Source organism: Gobius niger (assembly GCF_951799975.1).
Source record: "Gobius niger genome assembly, chromosome: 12".
NCBI classification, from domain to species: domain Eukaryota; kingdom Metazoa; phylum Chordata; class Actinopteri; order Gobiiformes; family Gobiidae; genus Gobius; species Gobius niger.
Window position 1 is genome coordinate 10,218,120 of NC_136863.1, and position 27,553 is coordinate 10,245,672.

Genomic DNA, 27,553 nt, shown 5'->3' on the forward strand with positions numbered 1-27,553 from the left:
TGCTCATGACATAAGTAATGGAGTGGGTATACAGTTTATTGTACCATTTTATTGCTGTGGTTTATGTTAACCCTACATGCAAGCTGAATACTCGCAATATTTGTGAGTTGACAGTCCTAAACAATCATCAATCTGGCTTTTGACAGGTCAGTTAAATGTACGGTATTGAGACAGGACTGGCAGACAGACACTATTTTATTTGTAGTGGGCCGACAATGACTCAAATGTAAGGGTAGAAGGGTATTTTCCCTCCTCAGACAGTCAGTCTTGGTGTCCTTGAGCAAAACATCTCGCCCAGCCGGGCCCTCATTCCACAGCACCTTTAATTGAACATTTCCCATCCCTTCAAACTTTGATTCACCATCACAAACACAGATACTCTACAATTTTAGAATAATAATGAGTGTAAATATGTAGTTTTGATATGGGACTTCAAATCACAAATTTGCAAGTTTCACAATATTATTATGGACTTTTACAATATCAAGTGGCTCCTGGATTTACTTTAGAAATAGAATAACAAATAAAACATGAAAGCATAGACCTCTTTTGAAATATGGCCATTTAACATTTATTTGGCCTTTCTTTACTGTGACCCACGAAAACAATTTCCTATTATTGAATCCAATCAGTCGAAAAAGGCCACACCGTCTTTGCTCTGCCCGATCCCGTCAGATCTCGGAAGCTAAGCAGGGAAGGACTTGGTCGATACTTGGATGGAAGACCGTTTGGGAACACCAGGAAGCCTGGGGTGAATGTAGTGTTTAGGTGAGTGAGTTGTTGGTGGAGGTCGGAGGGGCCAATGGCTGTCTGTCAGTCTACCCCTGGGCAGCTGTGGCTAGATTACAACCACCAAGTGTGGAGAGAATGAACAATGTAACATGTCTTTGAGTGTCCAGAAAAGGCTGGATTAATTTCAGTGCCCGCCCACTTTCACATCCTGTGGGAGCTAAAGTCACCAATCCAGCCTTGAAACAGCTGCATTATTTGTTGCAAAAAGTCGACTTTGAATCAGATTACTGTCATGAGAGTGTGCAGTGGCATTTAGATCTTGTTCATTATTAACTGAAGTACAAAAAGTCACTTCTGCATTTAATCCTTTTCTTGTCCCTTCTCTTCTGTTTGCTCTTCTTTAGTCACCGCAGCACCCCCCTCTGCAGGTGCACCACCACCTGCTTCTCTGATGTCTGTATCACTGCTGGCAGCTCTGGGCTCGCTCACTGTGGGCTTAGCTTTTCTGTCACTCGCATTGAAGCTCCGTGACCTGTAATACGGCAGAAATCTATCATCGTCTACAGCCAGGTAGTCGCTTGAATCCGATTTGTGCCTCCTGGCTGGAGATTTAATCTGCTCTGCTTTAAATTCTGCTGGTTGAAAATACGTGATGCCTTTTTCAACACTTTCTTGTTTTTCAGTCTTTTCACACGTGGCTTGAAACTGCTGCGCTAGATTTCTCACTGTCGACACTTTGGGCATTTGGCCGTAGACGCTCGGATGCAATTGGTATTCTAAGTTCGCCGGCCACTGGTTCGGTGTTTGGCCGACCTGCTCCTGTAACGCTTTGTAGTCTGCTTGCATGTTGTCGACAGGCTCTTGAGGACTGTAGATGATGCTACTCATAGTTCTCTTCTTTGTAACGGGGAAAGCGCTCTCAGGAGGATCATATCTCAGAGACTTAGTCCTTTGTGGAGGGGCGCTGACCACCACATCAGACGTTGTACATGTTTCCAGGGGCTCGTCTGGCTCATCCGGGGGGCTGATGATGATTGTGCTCATAGACCTCCGTTTAGTCAGCGGCGAGGTAGCTGGTTCTTCTGCGGGATAGTGTCGCAAAGATTTGGTCCGTTTTGGAGGCGACGAAGGCTGCAGTCTGTTCTTATCCATGAGCTTGTCCAGGATCTGCGTACTTCCTCGTAAACTCCTTGCCACTGTCTCCTGACTTGAGCTTTCGGACAAAGGCCTCTGCTCACACGGCGATATGAGAATGTCCACGCAAGAGCTGGGCCGCGATCGCTCGATGCCGCACACGTCTAGGCTGTCTTTATTCAGGCCCGCATGACTAAGACTAAGACTCTTTTGTGTCTCCAGACGACCTTTGGCGCTCTCGTCCCCCTCTTTCGGCCTCTGAGAGAACTCCTCCATGTCCATGTGGAAGCGGTACAGGCTGTATCCGTCGGCGCTGTTGATGCTGCCCTGCCGCATGAGTGAGGAGGGGTCGCACACAGAGGAGTTGCGGGAGTAAGTTCTTGTCAGCTCCAGCTTGTCCACTCCGGCGAGCTTCTCCAGAGCCGTGGCCATCCTCCCGTGGATCTCCTCCAGCTGGGCCAGACGCAGGTCCACAGTCTGCAGCGAGGCCTTCATCGTGTTCTCCCTCTCATTCACCTCCTCCAGACGCATGGACATGTTCTCCACTCTGCCAGGGGGGGAAAGGTCAAGGGTCAGGGCCATGTGAGATCAGGGGATAACATTGTGCAGAGACTCACCGTTCTGAAGTGACTTTGATGCGCTCATCACTCGACGACTGCTGCTCATCCTCTTTCTCCCTGAAGTACTCCTCCACACACTGCTCTTCAAACTCATACAGGCTCTTGAGCTCTTCTGGATTCAGCCTCAGCTCTAAGGCAAGGAAACAGAGATGACAGGAGGATTAAGTGTTAGACTGTATTATACTAGATTGTCTGTGCTTCCAGCTTCCAACACATTGTCTTATTTGTGCATTTTCTTTTTTTTTGTTAGATCCAGAAATCATCAACAGAGACAGGCCTGCAAGGTCCAGGAAATGAAACCAGGACTTTTTTGTCATGAGGCAGGAGCGCTAATCATATAGGCCCTATTCATGGTCACGTCACTTCCCCCTGGGCAGAGCAGGCACACAAGTTGCATGCTCACAGACATGCGGCTTCAAACCATAGACAAACTCATTAGTTTGTCTATGGTTTGAGGCAAAACAGCCACGGAAAAAAACAACTTATTTGATTCTGTACATACAGTTTTGAATGCCCGCTATGTGGTTATTACAATGAAACTTGCTTTCCATCCATCCATCCATCCATCCATCCATCCATCCATCTTCTTCCACTTGTCCGTTGCCAGGTCGTGGGGGCAGATGTTGGCGCTTCCCAAATCACATTGCACCAGCCCCTATAGCTCCTCCTGCAGGTGGTGGGACCTGTTTGCCATGGGAGACCCTACCAGGGGCACCAAGCCCCCAACAACAGAGCTCCCAGGATAATTCAGGTACTCAAACCCCTCGACCATGTTAAGGTGGCGGTTCCAGGAGTGGGCTTTCCAACATGTAATTTTAAAATATTGAGCTATTTGCCAGAGAACTACTGAATCCTCCATATGCCTCTCTTACCACCCGCCTTCACCGAGTGCATTTTCTCCAGTTCAGCTTTACCCTAATCTAAAAACTTCTTGACTGAAGAGCAACAGTGTAATGTCTCATTTGAAAGCTAAGACCTGCAAAAGTGAGTACAAAACTTTGTCGTGTTTTGGTCTCTTCTTTGCCATGATTTTATAGATTTTTGCTACTTTTTCATTGCTTTTTTGTGGCTTTTTGTGTCACTTTTTTGTCATGTTTTCGTCACGTTTTTGTTGCTACTGTATTATGAGGAGAAAATGTGCTTGGTTCAGGTGGGGGTTAAGAGGTTAACCCCCACCTGTAACATGCAGCTACAGTGCAGGCATGAAAGGGTTTACCGGTCTTAAAGGTGTGCACAATGTCAGCTGTGGCCTTGCTGTACATTTCTTGTACGGAGTGTAATGGAATCAGTGTCAGTCAAAATCCAGCACAAATCATAATCCCGCACATGGTAATATATCAGTCATTAGAACAGCTGAAAAGTCTTGACAAGAAATGGCTTTTTATTAAAATCATAAAATAAATGTGGACTCACTGAGACCCCGGTCCTTCTCGTCTAGCTCCCCCTCCTGTTTCTTCTTGGCGCAGCGCTTGAACAGGCGGCTCTGGAGGATGTAGAGGTGGCTGAAGATGATGAGGGGAGGGGGCAGGATGGGCCGGTCGTGGAACGTCATGATCAGCTGGTACCTCTGGAACTTCCACACCTGGTTTGAGATGGACTTCACCTCGAAGAACGTGTTGCTGAGGGATGCACAGTTTACACAGTTTATGAAATTGTGTTTTTTATTATTATTGTCATGTAGTTTTAAACGAAGAGTCGACTATTTAGCGCTATGCCTTCACACTTTTTTAGGTTGGTTGTTTTACGAAAGTAACATTAAGCTATACAAACAGCCTCACATTACCGGTAGCTTGTCAATTTCTAGTTGTAAGCTCCTGGGTCTAGGGCCATTTCAGTGTTGTGAAAAACAGAGGGAACTATTCATCTTTATGTATTTATTTGAGAGGATAAATCCCCTCAAGGTACGCCATCTTGTTTTTAAAAGAGTCCTCAATCTCCCACATAAAGTATTGTAGTTGTCATGATCCTTGATCCTTGCTACCAACATGAAGAAAATATTTTTGTAGTTTACGAAACAACAGGAGGGTGAGTGCATCAGTGGATCCAAAAAAGTAAAAATAATCTGGTGCTCTTCTAGAACAAAAGCAACATTATTTTGAGTCCAAAGATGTTCCAGCAGACAATAAATAGTCTGTGTCATTCTGATGATACACTGAAAGTCCCCAGGGCTTACCCAGATGAAGACTGGAGAAGAGCCTCTATTTCTGTTAACATGTTCGAGTTTATTTTATGTATCCTTCATCCTTTGAAATATAACAATTATTGCACAAAAAGCTATTTTCAAATTTCATATATCAAGGATGCCCTGTGTCAGTTCACGTAAATGGTACAGACTCTAGCCACTGTTTCGGGCCTGCAAAGTGAACTTACTTGAAGACAGCGATGAGCAGGTTGACCAGCAGGATGTTAGCCACCAGCAGGTAACAGGCCATGATGGCAGGAGTGAGCCAGGCGCCAGGGATGCACGGGGGCAGCTTCTTCCCATCCTCATCATACAGATGCTCACCACAGGGGGCTGCCAACAGGACAACAAGTTAGCCTGCGTGTTTTTTTCCTCCATTTATCAAAACTTTTGGAGGTTGTGTCTGATAAACGACGACTCACGATTGATTTCCATGGCATAGACTTGAAAGAATTCCCAGAGACGCAACAGAAAACAGAAGAATGTACAGATATTTAACAACACTGATGTAGGCCATTGCATTATCAATGTCATTCAGAGCTGGTGCACTGTGGCTTATAAAGATTCAATCATTTAGTTTGGTCTTAATTTGTATTTTAGTAGTCACAGGGTTTCAATTCATCAAATGTAATACTGTAGTTTGTTATTTCACAAGAGGTAAAAATCTAATTCCTTTATAGGCAACAGTGAACATGTAACAACAACATGCAATTATTATCATTTACAATTTGTCATATTAAAGTAATAATATGCAGGACTTCATGTTCTCCAATTTAAATAGGAGAAAAGATCATACACAGGCTACATTTACATGGTCAGAAAAATCTGATAACTGGAGAAATCAGATAATAATAATCAAATTTGATGCGTTTATATTCACTTCAGAAATCTGAGAATCCAAAACTCCGGGTTCTACTTCTCCCAGTGCAGATTTGGATTTTTAGAGCAACTGAAATTCTTCCCTGCCCCTCCCTCCAGTCAGGCTCACCTGCAGAACCAGGTGGAGAATGATTGGATTTCAAACTCCATGTGGCAGCAGCTTCTTGTGCTTGGTGGATATGGCACAGGTTTAGTAGCTCAAAAGGTCTGGGGTTTAAACTCAGTCGGCTATGTCTTATTTTCTTTAGTAATTGTAGTTTGCCCATGCTGCTGTGTGCGCTCGAATCATTTCGAACTTCACAACGGTCTGGGGACCATGGCCAAACTTTTTACATGGATTTGGGGACCAATCACAGAACGAGGAAGGACGGCAAGACGATGACGAAGTTTGTTTAAAAAAAAAAAAGAAGTTTATTTACGGCAGCAGACGCGACGCCATGTTTCAATCAAGTTTTAGACAGTGTTCTAAATAGTTTAGCCTAAGATTTATAGCGTGTACGTCATATGTCATCTGTACAATTGATACGATTGGCTATGGCTACTCTAGACACATTATAGACATTCCCAATTAACGGCTATAGACAATCATAAACCACACCTCTCCTACAGGAAAATGAATTGGTGGTCCCCAGACTAAATATAACTTATGATATTTAGTCTGGCGATAGCAAAGTAAAGTAAAATACAAATAGCACAAACTGTGCTTCAACTTCTACTATAAATGTAAGGGTGAAGACAAGTGAGCTATGATTTAAACAGTAAATAATCATAGCTGGGACTCGAACTCACAACGCTGAGGATGGAGTAATATTCTGCCATATGTGCATCAGCCTTCACCGCTGATGCACATATGGCATCAGCGGTTAAGGCTGATGCACATATAGTTAAAATCTTTTAATATTTGTCTTCATGCCGTTGGCCTCTTTGTTGTATTCCTGGTTAGTTTCAATATATTCAGATTATATGATGATCAGATCATGTATATCAGATTATGCTGTTTATATGTCACATCAATAATCTGAGAACTCCAGAAATCAGATTATGATCAGAGTTTTGGTCTCCATGTAAACGTAGCCAGTGTAATACAGCATCCTGCTTATTAAACCTTTTATGGTGAATGAAGTCAGTTTTCAATATTAGTTTTGAAGAATGATGTTACAATGCCTCTAAATCTGCCCCTGGTCATGCATTAGTTCCATTGTTTTGGTTAGATTTGTTAACTTTCACACCACATTGTTAAAATGTCAGAATTTCCAGGTTGAATAGAGTTGGCATGGAGTCGTTAATATAATTAGTACAAGAGGCACAGGCTTCAAATGCTTTGTTTAGCCATGAAAGTAGTAGTAGTGTTTCTTTTGAGATGGCAGATGATCACAGTTTTAGTGCTGTATTTTACCCATTCACGGTCAATTTGACAGATTACTATGACAAACCAACACATGGAAATGACAAAAATTGTGCAACACTGATCATCTGCCCAGAATCAGGAAACCGAATCTTACTATGAATTCTAGTCTTACGGTCTATCGAGTCGGCAAAAACCTCCCCATAGATCATCCAGTACGGCATGTAGAAGATATTGCGGGCCAGACGCCATGTTGGCTCCTCGTCAGGGTGAAGGATGGCTTGGCGCGCCACTCCGAAGCTCATGAGTACGACCAGCATGATAACCACAAAGTACATCATGTCTATCATCTGTAAGAGAAAAATATCAGATTCTCTAAGCATTCAGGACATTCTTTTTATAGTCCGGTTCACTATGTGTAGATTTCCACTGTTGTGGGATTTTCCCGGAGTATGAAAACTATGAAAACTATAGGAAAATCTATTTTTGGAAACATGGTATAAGCAATGAGAAAAACAATGTTTCCATTTGCCCTTGTCATTTGGTAAAATTGTGCAATTATACAATTTTTCCATCCAGAATAAATGGGGAGTTCTGGTCATCGCTACGGCAACTCCATGAAACATATGACAAGGGTTTCATTTACTTTTTTGGAATGGAATTTTCTGCCAAATTTTGTGAATTTCTGCGAAACTATTTTTTTTACTCCCCATACAAATGTTATTATCACTGTTATCACCCCAATAAAAAGCTATCAATTTAAACGATAATCCAATAAATTAAAATATATTATTGTAAAAATGTTTTAAGGATAATCTACACAAACAATGCATTTAAACTCTCAACCCCCACCTGAACCAAGCACATTTTGGCATTATCCAAATTTAAAAGCTTCTTGAAAAAAAGCCTCAAAATAGCGATGGAAAGAAGGATGAAAACAAAATAGAAAAGCCCCCCCCAAAAAAGACAAAACCGTGACAAAAAAGAAAAGAAGAAAGAAGAAAAGAAAAAAAGCACAAAAAATGTGACTAAAACACAACAAAAAATGATAAAAACATGTGACTTAACAGTCGTGAAAAAGCGACAAAAACATGGCAAAAGTGTGATGAAAAAGCAACAAAAATCAACAAGAGGGACACGCAAGGGTGACAAAAAGGTGACAAAAATGCAATGAAAAAGTGACCAAACACAACAAAAAAGGCTACGAAAACACAACAAAAGTGCTGACAAAATGCAACAAAATAGTGATGACAAAAAAAAGTTACGATCCATTGTGTCGGTCTTAGCTTTCAAATGAGGCATTACACTGACCAATAGTCTGTAAGCTCCAGTCAAGAAGCTTTTAGATTTGGGCCAAACTGAACTGGAGAACATGCGCTCGGTTAAGGCAGGGGGTAAGAGGTTAAATACAGAGTTTCGTTTTGAATTTGCGTACATTTCCCCAGTGTTTCCCTTACCATTTTGCCGATCATCATGACGTACGGCCCCAGGTACTTGTTGACACCAAAGATGTCCAGCACTCGGATGTACCAGAAGATAATGTCAATGCAGTAGATGACCCTGCCGTAGCCCATGTACGGCTCCGGCTGGAGGCGCAGCATCAGCCCCAGGAGGAACGTGCAGATGGCCACCAGGTCAGTGATGTTCCAGTACTCCTCCATCCACACGCTCACCTTCTGCTTCAGCTTCCCCGGCTCCGACATCAAAATCTGGGGATCAATACACAAACATCTGTCCAGAGCTGGTGCTTCAAAGGCAGCTCGCTTGTTTTAGAGACTGCATTTCGATCTCTCTTGCTGAATCATAGTTGCCTGATAAAATACTGGATTTGTTACACTCAAAATGGCACCTTGAACATACTCACCTGTCGGACCTTTTCACTGCCAAGTGTGAGGATGTATGCTATAACAGTCCATTCTTGAAGAGAAGGCCACCGCTCCATTTTTACCAGAATAATATAGTTGTATAACATCAAGTAACCCAGATAGCAAATCTGGCAAAATGACACAAATGTTAGTGTTGTCAGAGAAAGAGGAAAAACAGTTTGCTTAGTTTATGAAAGAGGAAACGTACAGTGTTGAACCAGAATTTGGTAAAGGGTGCGTCATAGAACTCAAAGTATCTTCTGCCAATAGGAATTTTACGGACTTTGGTGCTGCCCTCCTCCTCATCTCCTCTTCGGGATGTGGAATCAGCGGCTTCCTGACACAACAAATAGTCTTATAAAAATGTTCATCATAACCAATGAAAAAAACAACAATCTTGTAATTATCTCACGCAAACCTTGCTGGATTTTGTATCATCATCTTTCCCGTCTTCATTCTCTGCAGCTGCATGATACGCCTCGTCTCCGATTCGGAAATCCAGCAGCAATATTAGCGGAGGAAATATAATTCCCAAAATAACCTGGAAAAAATGAAGGACTTATGAGATACAGTCGAGGTGACTACCTCAAGCTCTACATAGTTTTGTTGTTACTTGTCCGCTAATGCTAATGGTTTAACAGGAAAACAAATACAGAAAGTCTCCTCAAGAAGGACCAATTGACTAGTGAAGTATGTTTCACATTTGGGGTAGCCTATTTCTGTGTCGAAATGTTAGTTTGTCTTTACTGATACCTTTAGTCCAGGGTTCTTTCCGATTCGAAGGCAGCCCATCCACATGTCGGTCAGCAACATCTGGCTGCAGGTGTGAGCGATGAAGTCTCTCTGTTTGGCTGCGACGGCCAGCTTCAGACAGGTGGAGTTACTCCAGTTCACCAGCTCGTACGTCAGCAGCTTCATGGCCACCTGCTCATCGTGTTTGTACGACTGGTCCAGCAGCTCGTACGCCAGCTGCCCAAACTCCCTGTGCACAGCAACAACATAACAGACACTTTCACTCAGTTAGCACTTGTGAGCGGTTTCCTCTGGGTGCTACGGTTTACCCTACCACTAAAAGCAAGAATATATGTGAATGTGTACGTGGTTGGTGGTGGTTGAAGGAAGCAGCTGAATGGTAGCCAAGGGTCCGGTCTACCCCGTGGCTGCCAATCTGCTGGTGGTTGTGGCTGCTGTCATGACTCGCCACCAGTAAGTATGGAGTGAATGAATCATGCATGGCCTTGTGAGCCGACTTTGAGTATCAGGAAAAGCCCTAAATAAGACTAATGCATTATTAATTATTATTACTTTTAAATCTTTTAACTGTAACATTTCATTTGCCTCTCTAAAACTAATTGGAGGTTTTTTGATTCACACATCTGATGAAGTGTACATGCTTAAAATAAAATTGTGCACCAGGATCCAGCACACGTCTGATCACCCTGTCCTTCGCGAGTCTGATTCCATGATTCTTATCTGTGCAGCTAGTTTGCTTTCAAACGCCATTTGGCTTTTAGACTCATACTTCTGACACTTTCATATTATGCTACCAGCATTGACTTTGACCATCTATCTGTTGGCATCATGTTGCTAAGGTCTGACTTAGTATTAAATGCAATTAATGTATTAATTGCATGTGGAAATGCAATTAACAAATCAAGTTTGTTGATTGCTTTTTCACATGTACCATCCCCCACTGCAGAGGGTAACAGACACCCAGTCCAAAAGGCTTGCACCCCTAAAGAGCCTGTTACCTGGAGTTGTTCTCGAGGTCCTGGGAGATGTCGTCCACCAGCTCGCTCTCAGAACACTCATGGGCCATCGCTTTGTACAGTTTGCAGGCCACCAGAGCTTTGGCCATGGCCTCCTCCCCACGCTGCCACAGGAACAGTGCCATCTTCTGCCTCTTCATCAGCACGGCCCACAACATCAGCTCATGGAAGGGGAACTTGAAGCGACACACCTCCGGGTCATCTACATCAATCTCCACCTCCTCCTCTTTCTTCTTCTTTGTCTTTTTCTTCCCCTTTCCTCGTGGTTCATCATCCTACAACAGTGTATGCATTAAAGCAATTACTTTGTATCCAAAGAGTTTGATAATAATACTTTACCTCCATTCCTAAAAGCTTGAGTGCTTTGGGCTGTGAAAGACGTAAATAAAAGTTAATGTTTTTGAACAGATGAAATGATGATTAATGACAAAAGTTCTTTTGGCGCACCCTCTTCAGACCATACAGGTTGTTGTAAAGGTTGCGAAAGGCCTTCCGTGTGTAGTTGCTCCTGTAAGCTCCTCCCATAAGGTTCTCCAGCACCAACCCAATGTCAATCACAGTAATTTGATAATCGGGAGGAAGGTTTCCCTGAAAAGAACAGAAAAAAAGAAAAAGACACATCATTTGTTGTATTGTTTCACATTCCTTTTTCAGAAGCAGTTCCTTCCTTTGACAGTCATTGCAAAAATACACCAAAGAAGAAATTAGAAAAGCTTTCTCACCTTTTTAACATCTCGAACCACGCCATTCAGTGTGTTAGCAGGGCCCAGTTTCTAGAGATTACAGAAATGTTTTAGCAGCATGACCACACTGTATATTTGTTTGTAAATGTTTGCCTACTGTGTTGTAGAGCTCCTCCAGTCTGGGGATGGTCAGGAAGTGGTGAATGTTCACTCCATGTTCCAGAAGAAGCTTTACAAAGTCAACTCTGTCCAGAACCAGGGCATCCATCATGGCCTGCTCCAGAGAGTTCACCTGGATGAGAGAAGGGATTTTAGTGAATGATGGGATATGATTTAGTCAAGTGTTGGTCCTATGGTGTTATGCAATAAGAGATCAGACAGTAATGAGTTATTTATTGGCTTGGAACATAAAAACCCATTATAATAATACATTTTGAGCTCATTGGAGACACCACAGCTGATTCTCAGGACAAAATGGCTCTGACTGAGTGTGTGACAGTTTAGTTGTGGTATGGAGTGAAGCAGGGGATCTCCTGACATACCCAGCGGATGAGCTCCAGTTTGCGAGGGTCCGTCTCTTCCGGTGGCTCTGGTTTGGCCTTCCCTTTTCCTTTGCCCTTTTTGGCCCGGGCCTTGTTGCGGGGCGCGGCGGCAGGACTCCTCTGTTTGTCTTGGGTGGCAGACCCAGCGGCAGTGTTGGCCATGGCACCTGCAGGCTACACAAGCACACATTGAGGTTTGGGGGATTTAAGATTTAACATGAACAATTATCAAATATCATACTAGGAGAAGCTAAACTTAAACATTTTGATTGACCAGTTAGAACATATTTACATGATAAAGACACACAAGCCTGACTCAAAAACCCACGTCAACTTCCAGAGCAAACAGAGCAAAGGGTAAACATTTAATCACACAATGCAGATTTGACCTGACATTGGTGCATGCACTCACTGCACTCAGTCGACCTGCATTTGCCAAAATTACCAAAATTCCTCTATCTTAAAATTGCTCACCGGTAGATGATGTCCATAAACAAAAATCTGATTCCGAGCAATATCAACTCTGTTCCAGGCCAGAGCCAAGCTGAGCTGGTCTGGGGCTGATGCGTTTGTGCCTGGTGCAGCGAAACAGTGGTTAGTATTTCATTATTATTTCAACCTCAATTTGTGTAACATGTAGAAGAGCTGATGTGTAAAGCTCAGGTATATCAGGTGTACCTTTTAACAATGCTGTCAGAATAGCCATTTCGATGTCTTCCTGTCCCTCTGAGCCCATTCGAAACACTGTAATCTTTAGAGCGTGAAAAAACAACAACAGTAGTCCTGTAAGATTAGGATACTATGGATGAAGCTCAGACAATCATGCCCATCCCTGTGTATGGGCCAATGTGCAGTTCAGGAGAACCTGCTACAGTTGGAGGATGGAGGAACAAACAGTCCACCAGAAGGCACACAAGGGAATCCATTAGACAAGTGGTGAGAATGGGAACTTCACACAAAAAGTCTCACATAGAAACGCGGCGTGTCCAGACTCCTTTCACTGGAGTGGGTCATGGGTGGCACAAGTTTCAGTGCTTGATCTTAGGGTTTTGCTGAATTGAACATTTACATTTAACAATTCTAGTGAACTTAATTTTATGCTTTTGCCATCTTCAAGGTATGGCCAACATGCTTCTCTTCGTCTCATGTTACATTTCTGTATACTAAACGGTACAGTCTCGATTTGTGCTTGCATTGGCCAGCTGTTCGACGTGGATGCACTTAGGATGAGGAGATTATGTGCAGACAGACAGCAATTCAGCTTCACCTGAGTTTAACCCTGTCCTGAAATTTACCCTGCTCAAATCAGCTGTACCACGACTGGCACAGCTTTCAGTGCCAGCGTAAAGCACACCCAAAGTACCATCTAAGTGTATCTCAGTTTGTTAGAGCATTAGGGGGTCTAACACTTATAACTGGAGCCCGTATCATAGATAAGGCTGAGAGAAACCATACTAAGGATTACCATGCTATCCTCCATCTGTGGCCATGCTTACAGTCAGTGGATACAGTAAGAGCCAGCTCTTAACGGGGCTAAGACCGCTCTTTCCCACCTAAATGTACAGCGGTAACATTACAGGGTATTACAGCCTACTAATCATAGCAAATATGGAAGACCTACTCCACTTTATGCCTCATGTTCTTGGCCTAACACTACAACACTTGTAAGGATTAATGAGAAAGATCTGTCTAAATGAGCATATATTGATAATAAATAAAGACTTTACCACTCCAGGCATACAGGCCAGCACTTAACAGCTGAGCAGACGCCCTGGTGAGGGAGTAATGCGTGGATTATGTGACACTGCACACATAGGCAAGAAGGAAATGACGAGGAGGTGCCATGGATTATTTTTATTCAATATGTTAATGGGAAACACACAAGGGATGAGCGGATGGAAGAGATGACCACGGACACCAGTGCTGCACAAGTCAAGCTTTATTGGTGGCAATATAGATACAAGGAAATCACAATGAAATGATAATGAATGGCATGGATAGATTTGATACATTGTCCGACTCACCAGCTCTCTTTTCTTCATACACTCTAAAACCATCAGCAGAATCTGTTGGGACTGACTTTTGCTATAATTGAAGGTTTTCTGAATGGTCACCAGGAGTTGGTCTCTGACGTCATCGCTGATCAGGCTGAAAGAATAAATGTCAATGTCAGGGTCATTTTAATGCAGGGTGTCATGTTTGCACATAGGAGGTGCTCACAGTTATCTGAAGACTTTATTCATTTTACTTAAGAGATAATTGCATAACTTCAAATCATTGGTGCGCTGTTTCGATCCAGTACACCAAAATAAAAGCACCATCCTATTCATTAGTTCAGCAGTTCATTAGTTCAACTTTCTTTCTGCCTAACTATTAACAGACAAAACACTTCAAATGTGTGTATGTAATTATATTCTTGTAATGTTGCAAGTACCTGCTGAACTAATCAATGTGACGAGCTGTGTGCTTTTATTTTGGCGTGCTGGATCGAAACAGGAAGTGGGCGCCGTTGTTATGCAGGCTTAAGTGATGCATTGAATTATGTGTCGTCTGGTTTAGGCATGGTTTACAGCTGCAATTTAGACAAAATGGAGTCCAATTTATGTATTTTTTGGACAATTTTGAGACGAGTGTTATAGATTTAATGATTCTATATTGATCGTGACCTTGTGAAAGATCAGTGACTTCATAAAGTGGCGCTTAGTGTGGAGTGTTTGAGAGCATAATTCTGAAGAGCAGTGGGCCTGATCTTACCCTCCTTCCTCTGAGAACTTGTGAGCAAAGGAGAGGATGTCTGAGGCGCGTCCGCTGCCGTCACACACCACCACGGGGATGGGCGGCTCGTCACGAAGGCTCTCCAGAGCGATGGAGATCACGTTAGGCCCCCCCTCCACGATCAGACACACCAGAGGCACCCCCTGCCCCAGGCCTGCAGCAAAACAAAGTCAGAGGTTAGCTGTAGAACACACAGTTTTTCAGCCTTTTTATAGTCATCGTTATATAGAAGCTGCACAAAGTTCATTTCTGCTTTTCTAGATCTCTCAAGGTCTTTTTCTTCTGGTTAGTGGGTGTAGTCAAAACAAACTTTAAGTTGAAATGCACACAAGCGCCACCATCTTATAATGTACACAGAACATGGGCCTTGTTCAGAGCGATGATCTGGAGTCAGGTGCGACAGCTGGGCTTCCCTTTGCTGTCCCTGCCTTCTCTGAGCCCCAGGCATAGGATGACAAAGGGAAGCCCACGAGTCACAGGAGGAGCGCCATCAACTTCCAACACAGGGTAAAATAAAATCACAAAGCAGGAGTTCCCACAATCCACTTACGAGTGTTGATCTTCTGCAGGGAGATGTGCTTCTCCAGCAGGCGCCGCAGTTTGACCTCCGAGCCGTACTTCCCGCAGGTGCCGTTGTCCGTCAGTATGAAGTGGGAGTGGCTATTGTTAAGCACTGCTAGCTTACTGAGCGGGTTCGCCATGGTCTGATAGGGTCTTGTAACCTGATCAAAGAAAAACAATTGCGTGTGAATAATGTGTTGTTGTTTTCAAGGAGAAAGCGGTGATGAACAAAGATCCTTACATCTTTCCCCAGGAGGTCCTCTTTGTTTTCCAGAATGCCCCACGGAGCGATTCCTATGGCACAGACCTTCCCTCGGGACTTAGAGGAGTGGTCTTTCAAAGCCTCTCCCACGTGGCGGATCACACCTGGGTTCAAAAGCAGCAGCGTTACCAATGCAACTTTAGCAATTACTGTAGTTAGTTGATGATAGTTATGGTTTGGTCATGATTTAGTACTTCATATTTCTTGTTGAAACAGAATTTATTGAAAAAAGATCATACTGAGTTGAAATGGTTTGGAATCATAGCCTAAATATGTTGCACATTGTCACAATAATCAAGGCTTTAATTGAACTTCCTGCGTGAATGTGTTAAAGTGGCTGCAAAGGTCAAAGAGGCCATAGGCACAGATTGAAAGCCACGCTTCCATTGCAGAATGTGGCGGAATTTTGCATCAAAGCAAGTGTGCAGCAGTGTTGAGAATAAACGTGACTAATAATATGACTAATGCGTTCACATTAACATTACATTTCTGGGAATGTAGGTCATTTACCACGCAAATAAGCTACAAGGTGCATGTTGGGCCAAAAGCAATAGAAATACTGCATTTGCGTTAATTAAAATGCCCCAAATCTCTCCCAGGAAATTAGACAAAGGTGTTACGCAATCACAATTTAGATAATGCGCTCATGGCACGCTCAGCTGAAAGGCGTCAGGTACCCGTGTTTACGCCGCCGGTGAAGATCCAAGCTCCCGTGGTGACCGCCGCTTTGATCAGGCCCTTCCCGAAGACCTGCTTGAGTTTGGGCTGCAGGTCGAAGTTCTGCAGACCTCCGTGGACGGAGATGAGCAGCGTGGGGAGCTCCAGCTGCCAGTCTTTCACCATCAGGTGGAGGAGGTTGTCCGGTTTGGTGTCGAAGGAACAGCGGATGTACTGGAGAACGAGCAGAGCAGAGAGGCGGTGTTGATGTTGGCAACAGATTTTAAAGGTTGGGTATGTTGGACTGTTGTAATTATACATAAATATACGTATACATAAATAACAAAAACATGACTATTTATGTCCCCAGTTATGTGGTACATCTTCAAATGAAATAATAACTGTACTTTGTGAGGTTAATTTAATCATATTAGAAAAAATGCTTTGGTTTGCTAGATCCTATGGGTGAAACTAACACATTATGCAACTTTTTATATGGAAAAAGAAAGTGCTATGCTGACCACTCATACAACCTCTGGGTCACTACAAGGTCAAATATGCACAATATCAACTTTTTTTTCCATATAAAAAGTTGCATAGTGCACCTTTAAGGCAACCCTGGCTGCATACCTTTATTTTTTCAGTGAATGAATGGTCAAAAACAGCTAAACTTTGATTGAGAGCAATGGTGCACAGTCTGAATACTTATGCCACTTTTAGGTTATGGTTTTAATTTTCTTATGTTTTATAATAGGGTATAGTAGAATATAATTTTACCAATAGAAGATACATTTATAAGTTTTCCACATCTTCCACATCACCTGATTCATTTATTGGGTCTGATATTGGGTCTAAAATCTTTCCCAACTCATGTAGTATCTATTTTTGGAGAAGTACATGAGGTCAGTGAGAGAGCACCAGCACTGACCAGGGCCTTGTTGACGAAGCCCCCGCCCTGGAACTCGATCATGCCGTAGGCATCGGTGGGGTAGGTGCGCGTGTGCTTCACTGTGGTCCATTTGTCTTTGGTCGGGTCAATCGAAGCCGCCTGAAGCTCCTCCAGCGCAGTGGCTCCGGGAGGAATGGCCACGTGCTGTGCGCTGAGCTGACCGCACGCACATCTAGTACGATCAAGACAGTAACAGCCACAGGAGAACAACAAAACACTTAATTACTGGCAAAAAACAACATGGCAGCACACGCAGTGGAAATCGAGTATTTCAGGGCAAATATATGGTATTCTCTAGTGTTTTAAAGGTACTTTGCTATTTAAAATATGTAAATATGCAGAAGATTAAACATCAGAATAAAAGTCAAAAAACACCAGTGGCACATTCAGTTCCAGTCCTTCATAATGACGCACATCTATTTCTTTCAATAGTTTCCCAAATTTGTGTGTACTTGTTTCTTTTTTTTTACTTGAAAGTGAACACTATCATGGTTTTACTTCAGTAGAAAGTCTGATACTTAAGTAAATGTGTTGCTTTGTACAATATATTTACAAAAAGGGCAAGAAGTCATGCGAAAGTGCATCATGGTGGCAATAACCGAGTTCGACATTTTCAATGACAACTTTTTGCAGACTTTTCAAAAATAACTCAAGATAAAAATAACACATAATACAATACATTAACATTGAGTCCACACAACCTCAATCAAAACAGGACCAAACATTTTTAAATCTTTGTTTTATTCTACTTTATCATATTCGTTTTTGTCTATATTTGTATTATTATTGTTTAGCAAAATCACTGTGGTGAGTCCTGCGGGAGTTGGGAATTACCTGAGCGGATCCTTGGTGGGAAATATCTGAACACATTCCCTCTTGCAGAATGTCCTCTCGACCCAAGCTCTCTGCAACTGTAAAGAGAGATCACAAAATGCAACAAAGTTCATCACGACTGCAGAGGCAGGTGATTTTGTCGAGTGTTTGTTCACAATTTTCCAAAACAACATCGGAAAAACGCGTAGGCCACCTTTCCCTGTCGTGCCCTGTGTGCGTCAAGTCACACCAAACCAGAGCCCCACACAGGAAACAGTTAACGCTAATCTAATAACTAAATGGTAAAGAATGTTGATTTGGATCTTGTGACTGTAGCGAGCGAGAGGGAAAGGCGGAGGCTGTATCTAAATCGCAAATCTGTATCGAGATAATTGAGCAGCCGTGACGAGCCTGAAAAGATTCTCTCATACAAAAAAAGTGATCGAAGTTACACTGAATTAACTTCTTATAAAGGAAATAGGCACCAGAACTCCTATATAAAATCATACTGTAAAGATAGGCCTTTCTGAGTGGAGTTTGCATGTTCTCCTGGAGTTTGAGTCCTTTGGGTATCACTAAAAACGTGCACAGTAGGATCCAAGCTGACTTCTGAGTAAAAGATTCTGAATCTCAATGGGACACTGGTTAAATATCAACATCACCTTCACACTACTTCTATCAATTCACGCCACAAAATATACACATTAACAATAGTAATTTCAACTTCTATCAATCTAAACTACATATTTATACAATTTTAGCAGCTCATCTTACTCCCCACTTGACTCACCCCAAGTATATGTGAGTTTCTTCTTCTTCAAGATCTCAATCAGAACTTCTGGCCTCATCATTGCTCGGTAAAGAATAGACTCTGCAGCTGGTCCGTCTCAGCGAAGTGTGCCTCGCGCCTCCTCAGCCCCCTTCTGAGACGCCCCACTTCAAACTCTCCACTTTAATATGAGGAGCATGTGAGCAGCTCTTTGTTGGGCCCGGGTCCCATGACTTGCAGTGGAAGGTAATCCTTTTGGGAGTCCCATGACCCTCTCCAGCCCACAGGGTATTTTCATCCGCCTCTTGAACAGCTCGCAAAAAAGAAAATCGACTTTGATAAGTGGCCCCCTAATCTGACGTTTGTTGTAACTTCTTTTTGTGGGGTGGCAGTCTCCCCTTGCACTGCCCACCGCTGCCACTTTGATTTCAAGACCATTAGCATAATTGGGAGAATTGGGTGAAGGCATTCTTTCCGACTGGAGCTTTGTCAAGACATTACTGATCTCCTGTGGGGGGCAAAGCGCAGTGGATGCGATGTTTCTACGCACAGACTGGGCTCAACAAATTCTCCAGTTTGTAGACGTCGTCCTTTGAGAAGACAGACACGAGGAAATGTCTTTGTGGGGAAGGTTGCGCCCAAAACTGTTTTTACACAAAGCTTAAATTGACTTTGCACCAGGAAAAGGCAGTGAGTTTGCGTTCAAAAGTAGAAAGACAAGACAAGAGCCCCCCTCCCTCCCCTGCCCGTCAAACGCTTTGTTGAACTCTCCTTTTTTGGTGTAGACAGCAACGAACTGAATGGATCAACCTTGTCTCGAGCTGAATTTTCAGTTCATTTCACGAAACTTAATGTCCACTTAAGAAGCGCTTGGAAAACTGTGAAATAATAGACACATTCAGCAACACAAGCTCATAAAACGAAGCTTAAGAGATCAATACAGACATTCAACCAAGCATATTATTGCTCATGCATACAAATGTTTGCTTTCAGGCTGCCATAACATGCATTTGTGCGGTCAGGAATGGACGGCATGAAATCTCCGTGAACAGCCATAGAATATGTGCTCAGAGCAAGAACAGACACTAGATAAAAGTGTAGCAAAAATGTGGTTAAAAAAGGCTTAGCGGCGTTTGAATAAACTACATGTGTTAATTGCAAGTGCAAACACAACCAAGAACACATAGGCTTCATTCAGGAACATGCGTGGACTAAAGCCAAATTAATGTGTTTGTATTGGTTCATCGAGGACCTCCAACCCTATTACAAACTACAGTGTTTTCAGTTAAAATGTTTGTTTCAAAGAGATATTCTACAGCACAAATCTATGTAAAAATGAATGTAAGACGACCTCGCTTTGTTAGAATTCAGTCTGTTTCAGAAGCTGGGGGGACCCCCTGTGTAGTTTCAGTGACCTAAGTTCGGGGTCCTGACCTCAAGGTTGGGAATCACTGCACTGAACTGTTTCAGGAATGTCACTGCAGTGAGGAGAAAAGAGTCCAACCAAACCACTAGACTTTAGTCACTGTAATGTTGATGTAGTATTCATCTGTAAGTTAAAAGCTATATTATTTTGCTTAGAAACACTGAGAGATGGAGCATATGGCAAAAAGTAAAGCTAAAAGTTAGTGTGGAAGATTTGGCCTTGATTTGAGTTGGTATGCACAATTACGAATAGTGGTTGTTCAATCTAATTCCTAACTTTCCTGACACATTTCTACAGCCCATTTCTTCACATGGTTGAGTTTATAAGGCAGTTCATAATAATGGATAAAAAGGCTTTAAAGTTAGATTTTTCTCCATAAACAAAATCTGATTACGCTAATCAATCTTAAGAAGGGCTGGATACCTTTACTTTTTTTTTCCGATGCCGATGCTTTAACGTTGTCTGTCATCTAGAACCAGAAAACGGAGCAATAATGTGTGGAAGATCTGCAAATTTACAATATCGGGTACATCTCCTATGTCAAGAAGTGTGTGAAAAATGGTGAATAATTTGGGAAAAAATAGGGGGAAATGGTGTCAAAAAATAAGGAGAAATAGTGTAAAAATGAAAAAAAGGGGGGCAAAAATAGGGAAAAATTGGGGGTAAATTACAAAAATATTAGTAATACAAAATTGGCAAAAAATTAGGGAAAAAATTGGGGAAATTAGATAAAATTGGGGTACATTAAGAAAATAAAAATGGGGGAAAATCGGGCAAAAAAAAATGAAAAAAGGGGGGAAAAGTGATTTTTTCGATACCAGTAGCACCTAAACCTTTTTTCTGAATTCAAGCACTTTACATCCACTTTTGGTTTTCAGCATTAGATAAGTCTAAGGACACCAGCCCCCCAGACCCTCTTCGCCCCCCCCTCACACCCAAATGCACCTCACATGTCCTGCACTGGGGGGCTGTCCTGCAGAAACACAACACATGCACATTAAACAATAATTGGTGAAGCCGTTTTTGTCTTGTGAGTATAAAGCTCTCCTTGTCCCGAGGGTTCGGCCATCACGAGTGCGGCATGTCGCTGATTAGAGCGCGGCAGTCACAAGACCCGCATTAACCGCTGCTGTTTGTCTGAGGCTTCCTTCCGGTCACAATCAGACGCATCACTTCGACAACTGTTTTTATTATTGCTACTTTTTGGATCAACGTTTGGACTTTTACATACTATGACAGTCTGAATTATCTCGCCTTGACCTCATCTCACTCAGTCTCTTGAGTCACAATATTACATTCTGTATAAGGCAAAGGATATGGTACGTTATACCTTTCAAAGCTTTCTGTGTCATTTTTGTGAAGCACTTGGTGACTTCTCTTGCTTGCGAAAGGTGCAGTCATGTTTTTGCTAGTGTATCGTACTGGTAAACTGAGAGGATTTGATAATTAAGGAGTGATTTGTCATAAGGAACGTTTCTACCGCACTAAAGAAAAGCACAGGCAATATGAATGGCTCTTATCTGATTACACAAATAAACTCTTCAACCGCAACAAGGATTTTGAGGTGTTGTCTAAAGACCAGTGTTATTATGAGCCTCTGGGAGATTTAACCATAAACCATTATAAATCTGCTGCAGACTTGCACTAAAGGTTTAAAAAGGGCCTCATGATCCCGTCCTAGAGTCAGGTGATTGTCAAAGCCAGTGCCTCAACAAAAATTGGCTTAAAATAGGCTCAAACATCAGCTGAGAGCCTGATGTTTAATCTGACGATGAAACCAGGACTGTGAGATTAAATGAAGTGATGGTGCAAATAGAAAATCGCAAAGGTTGGGATTATGATAAGGCCTTTTTTCTTTTCTGAAACAAAAAAAGGTCCTTGTTTCTGTGGGTTTTCCTTATGTATAAAAGATGTCTCTCAAACCCATAAGTATTTAAAGCCACACTGCGCAACATTTTGGATCATCAAGTTCCCAGAAAAACAAACATGCTCCTTCTGACCAGCTAGAAAATGCTATTTTTACAATGGGAAATCAAAGAATGGATTTAGGGGAATCCATTAAATAATTCATCTACATCTCACATTTGGCTGCCTTTAATCAAAGTTTCCATGGAGACGAGCTGGCGACGTCCCTGCTCCGAGTGAAGTTATGGTGCTTTCCAGGCAACTGGTAAGTAGTCCATTTCAGACATCGCACTTGGAAAAATGCCTTGGAACGTCCTTGAAATGGTAATTACAACTTATAAGACCTCCAGACTGCTCCGAGTTCAGATACGAGACAAAGGCAGTAATGGCGGCCCCCAGTGGAGGAGTGTAGCTAATGATAAAACTGTAACAAAACCACAACATCGGTCGAGTGACCTTTTGGTCTATATAATGTTATGTTTTGAATTAACTCATAACTGGGGTGGAGAAACATTCCTATAATGTTAGCATCGTATTAGCTAATTGTTGTAGCATTAGCCGTTTTGTTTACCTTTTTTTCCAAACTATAAGTCGTACCTTTTTCAAAAAAAGTTTGGCTGGGGGTGCGACTTATACTCAAGTGCGACTTATATATCAAAATATATAATTTTACTTTTGTTATCTTCACACTGACAGCCGCTAGAGGGCACTCTAGGCCTGTGCATCAGTATCTGCTACTCCTGTACGGCTGTACAATGACATATAAAGCACTTACTTACTTACTGTACCAGTGAAAATAAAAAAAACAGCAAAGTTTGGAGTGAGTGAGAAACTTGGAGGTCTAACTGCAATGAAGAAAATGGCACGTTAGCGCAGCGGTTAGTGCTCGTGCTTCACAGCTAGAAGGTCCGGGTTCGATTCCCACCTGGACGGGGCCTTTCTGTGTGGGGTTCTCCCCGTGTCTGCGTAGGTTTCCTCTGGGTGCTCCGGTTTCCCCTACCACTTAAAACATGTACAAAAGGCCTGGATGAATGAGAGTGTGTTTGAGAGTGCGCATGGGACGAAAAGGCTAATCGCGAGCTAAAAGCTAGAGCCACAGAGGAACGAGTTTGCAAATGGGTGCTTGAACAACGTGCTGCCGGGAGAGGCTTGTCAACGGTGCAGTTACGCCTCCAGGCCCAGATAGTGGCCAAGGCTGGTGCGACTTATACTCCGGAGCGACTTATAGTCAGGAAAATACGATACGACTATATTCAGCTGGAACGCTCTGAGGTTGTAAGCTGTAATTTGTGGGGAAAATACCAGTAACAAGTTGCCTGGAACACACCATTACAGTCAGGTCTTAGGAGAGATGAGCCGCTCACAGCAAAAACATCGTCATTTTTAGAGTTTTTCTAAAAATAAAAATATCTGTAATAAAATGCATGCTCATACTTTATGCTATGTTTAACATGTGCACAGTGAACTGAATCTTGAGAGTTGAAAACATAGATCTCAAATAATAAGAGTCTTATGAATCAATGCAGGTGCTCATGTCTTGATGTGGACGTGTTGTCAGAAAAACTGAAATAACATATTTTATCTCCCAAAATGTAACTACTGTACTGTTGTGTCTTCTTTAGTTAAATGTTTGTAAAGATTGTATGAATTGTGCTCTACAAATAACTTCTTGCCCATTGTTCACAGCAAAACCCTGATTTGAGTCGAGACACATAAGCCACACTGAACCCGGAGCGACTCTGGGGCCACATTAATGATGCGAAAGGAGAGAAAGCGCTGGTTTATATTTAGAGTGCATCAGGTCTTATTAAAAGTGTGGCACGTTTGGCTGAGAGCTTCACTGATTGCTCCTCGGTAAAAGCCCATATCAGCAGGCCGTGGATTATATAAAGAATATTAATCTCGCATTTGTGCACTCATGTCCCCTCCCTCTCATGTAAGAATCCTGCCCGGGGACTTACATATGTACGAGCACCTCAAAATGTTGTACAAGTTGGACTAGTTGTGAGCGGGACGGGGGGGGGGGACATAGTGGGACGGGCTCCAGTAATTACTGCTGTGGTGGTAATCTAACTCATCGCCTTAGTGATGCAGGCGGAAAACGTTTAGCGCCTTTTAAAATGACGATGATCCCTGTGAAACATACATCAAATTACTTATGTCTTTACCCAGACCAAATGAGTGGCAAGAACGGTCGCCTGAAAGTTGTAGAAAGAATATCGGCAGGACAGCAGATGGCTAAACCACCGGATATAATTACAGAGGCGAGTGGAGAGGCCGCAATATTCACTCATGTAAGATAACGCTATCATTTCTATCAAGTAAAAGGGAAAATCTGGCATCCAAAGAATCATACAGGTAAGAATGTAAATGGCTTTAAATACAAAGTACGAGTGCGTGTTAAAATATAATGGCTGGCTTTTGCCAAATATGATTGATAGATTCAAGGCAAATGATCATGTTGCCCAAATCTGCAGAGAAGTGAGGAAATGCGGCATTTTGAGAACTTGCTATAAGAGGGTTAGATCGTAAAATATTCTTAGTTTTAACGCAAATTGTAACAGAGAGTTACTGGTATCCAGCAAACAGATAGTGCTCATGCAAAGAGGCAGTTCAACTCGACATAAAATGATCAAGAAACTCATCATGAGCAAGAAGAGAAATAGAAAAAGCCTCTGTTCCTCACATAAAAGGTTCTTTTTGCAAATACATTTCTGGACTTTATCTGTTTATATTTGTAGTTTAAAGGCCCTATAACAGATTTTTTTTTTTTTTTTGCAAACAATGAAAGGGGAAGCCACTAATTAAAATGTTAGCTGTGGTCCAAACTCATTCATAACTTTCCAAATTTATTTACAGGGACAAGTTTATAGGATTATTTAACAACTTGCAGGGTCACTTTTCAGGGTCACTTTCACAAAAATACTAGAAAATAGCCTGAAAGTTTATAAAATTGATGCAAATGTTTTACAATTTGATGCACAGTGTTTTCCCAACAAATGTATGAGTTTACAATACACTAAAGCAGGGTAAAATACATTTCCTTCCATTTCTAAAAGTAAAATCAGGCATAGCTCCTTTAAATGTTTAAATGTTTTTCCTTTGTTTGTTTCATTTTATGGGGTTGCAGCTAACATAAATACAACAGTGTGTCGTACAACTATAACTTATCGTTAAAAACAAAAGAAACAAATTTCGAATATCTTTCAAGATTCATCATTTTACTGTCTTACACTTGAGTTGCTAAACTAAAGGCGCTCACGTCTGTGTGCACATCGGTTACTTTTGCACTCGAAGAACGGCTGGAATGTGTTAATCACATGAGAGCAGCCTCCACAAAGGCAGAAGCGCTGGCTGAGCACTGGGCCATTAGAAGGATTAAGAGGAGCACGTGCAGCACCGCTCACTCTGCCCTGACACCTTCCATATCACAGAGAGCGGGAGCATGGTCTACAATAATAATTTAAATACTGAGATATGTTCTTACATTAGCCTAGACGAGTTGATATGTAGCTGTCTGGTCTTTACGCGTGCCCTCAGTCACGTAAACAGAGCACAGGCGGCGTTAGCATTTAGCCTCTCCTCTTCTCATCTATGGATCCAAACGGAGGAGAAGTTAGAAGCGACCAAGCTCTTCCACGTTTTCTCTATTTAGATATGCTTACATGAAGTTGTACATGATCCAATTATAGTCACACAAAATTAAACATGTCGATTTTCTAAGTGGACAAAAAGTATATATCACTACGCCTATACTATTATATAGCAAGGCCTAGTAATATTACTACGCCTTGCAATATAGTTCCCCTTTTTATCTGCTTAGAAAATGTATATGTTTAGTTTTTGTGTGACTATAATTAGATCGTGTACAGGCTCATGTAACCATATTTAAATAGGGAAAACGTGGAAGAGCTTGGTCGCTTCTAACATCACCTCCATTTGGATCCATAGATGAGAAGAGGAGAGGCTTTATGCTAACACCGTCTGTGCTCTGTTTACGTGACTGAGGACACGCGTAAAGACCAGACAGCTACATATCAACTCGTCTAAGCTAATGTAAGAACATTTCTCAGTATTTAAAAACAGTGGCCTAGTCCTTTAAAGTTTGGGGAACTTTAAAAACTCATAAAGTGTGCACTCAATAGTCATTAAGGTGTAGTAATGGGATTTATCGCTCTTAATGGAAGCCAATTCTTTTGAGCTTTGTGCATAAGACTGGCTTTTTTTGGGGACAAATTAATAATATTCCAACCCGTGCTTTCCCAAATTCAATAATAATAAAAAAAAAGCTTTGAGTAAAGGGAATTTACCACATGGGATATCTAACTAGGCTTGGAACGCTGTTACTGTATATATCTGTACTTTAAATTATTATCTTTTACTATCTGAAAATAGGTCTAAAAGAAATACAGTAGATCAAAAGAAAATCATAGTTTCTGAGAACTAATCCCAGATATGCATATGTTGTAGTTAAAGTAATCCAAACTTATGCCTGTTTTGCATTTTATTCAAAAATATGTCACAGCTGCTCTGCCAAAAAGTTCTTAGTGTAAAAGCTTTCATGTGTGTTTGCTTGACTGTTTCTTGAGTTAATTCTTGAGTTAATTTGGGCAAAACTGCTCAAAGACCTGAAAGAAAGTGTCAGGAACGCCACATTACTGTTCCACACAGCTCCAATAACATCTTGTTTCAAAAGGATGCTGTTAAACCATTTGCCCGCCAACAAGAGAGATGCCAGTTCAATCCTTGCCTGTTCTTAAGCAAGACACTTTCCACACATTGTCTATTGTCACAAGAAATAGATGACTGCAAAACTAGTCAATGTACTCTAACAAACACTATTTCTATCTGGTCTTTTTAGGTTTTCCCAGCTTTTAGTGTGTGATGTTTGTAAAATGAAATAAGTCCCTAGTTTTATGAGAGAGAAAAGTACAAAGTCGTTGATAAAGTGCGGTGACGCAGAGTGTTACCTTCTGAGAGCCTGACGTGGAGCGCTTGAGTGACGAGCGTTTGGGTCCTTTAGGGTCCATCACCTCCCCTCAGATCTGCGCAGTGTCCAAGCAGGAGATCCTCGGAGGTTGCTGGTCGGAAGGAAGGAACATCGAGAGGTTGGCGGTGCGACTCCCTGGTACGTGCAGCAGCTCATGTGAAAGTCAGAAGTGATGCCGCACTTATCACGCGGACCCTCTGCCTCTGTGCCGCTGAGCCTGGCTGCCTCCGCTTCATAATCAGGCTTAACGCCGCGGCAGCGTGTCTAATGGACGGAGATTTCATAAATGGTTATTGGAGTTAAATCTACTCACTTTGCCGTCACAGCAGAGAGCAGTGTAACACCTCAGACCAGGAACTAAACCTCAGGACAGAAGGGAAATGGCTGTATTACATAAGGATCCTTCTTAGAAAATGTTCATACAGTGTAAAGTTGCTGGTATAAATAAAGGTTGATGAGAGATTCTATGTGATGAAGATGCTCTCGTGGCAAATAGTCTCCAGCAGGCCCAACAGACTAGTTTTAGTATAGAGGTAAACCCAACACTTGAATGCAATTTTGATGTATTATACAATAACAAATAAAGCAGTAATAAGAAGGTATTTCACAAAAAAATACTTAAGTACCATTAAACTGATGTGCACTTGTACACATACACAAGGCAGAGAGGAGACAGAAGCAGCACAAGGAAATCA

The 27,553-nt window shown here is 42.1% G+C and overlaps 1 protein-coding gene across 1 annotated transcript; it reads right to left on the reverse strand.

The window, feature by feature from the left end:
- Positions 1–1,092: 1,092 nt before the first annotated feature.
- Positions 1,093–26,898, reverse strand: trpm1b (transient receptor potential cation channel, subfamily M, member 1b; the record flags this gene model as incomplete). The annotated part of the gene is made up of 27 exons (XM_079568368.1): positions 1,093–2,413; positions 2,484–2,616; positions 3,900–4,105; positions 4,857–5,001; positions 5,091–5,111; positions 7,050–7,242; positions 8,350–8,601; positions 8,757–8,885; positions 8,966–9,094; positions 9,176–9,298; positions 9,511–9,739; positions 10,509–10,801; positions 10,866–10,895; positions 10,974–11,114; positions 11,249–11,299; positions 11,367–11,501; positions 11,752–11,925; positions 12,226–12,326; positions 12,430–12,502; positions 13,776–13,899; positions 14,506–14,680; positions 15,077–15,248; positions 15,329–15,453; positions 16,027–16,240; positions 16,935–17,127; positions 17,790–17,866; positions 26,839–26,898. The coding sequence occupies 27 exons, from the start codon at positions 26,896–26,898 to the stop codon at positions 1,093–1,095; spliced, it is 5,019 nt and encodes a 1,672-aa protein (XP_079424494.1).
- Positions 26,899–27,553: the final 655 nt, after the last annotated feature.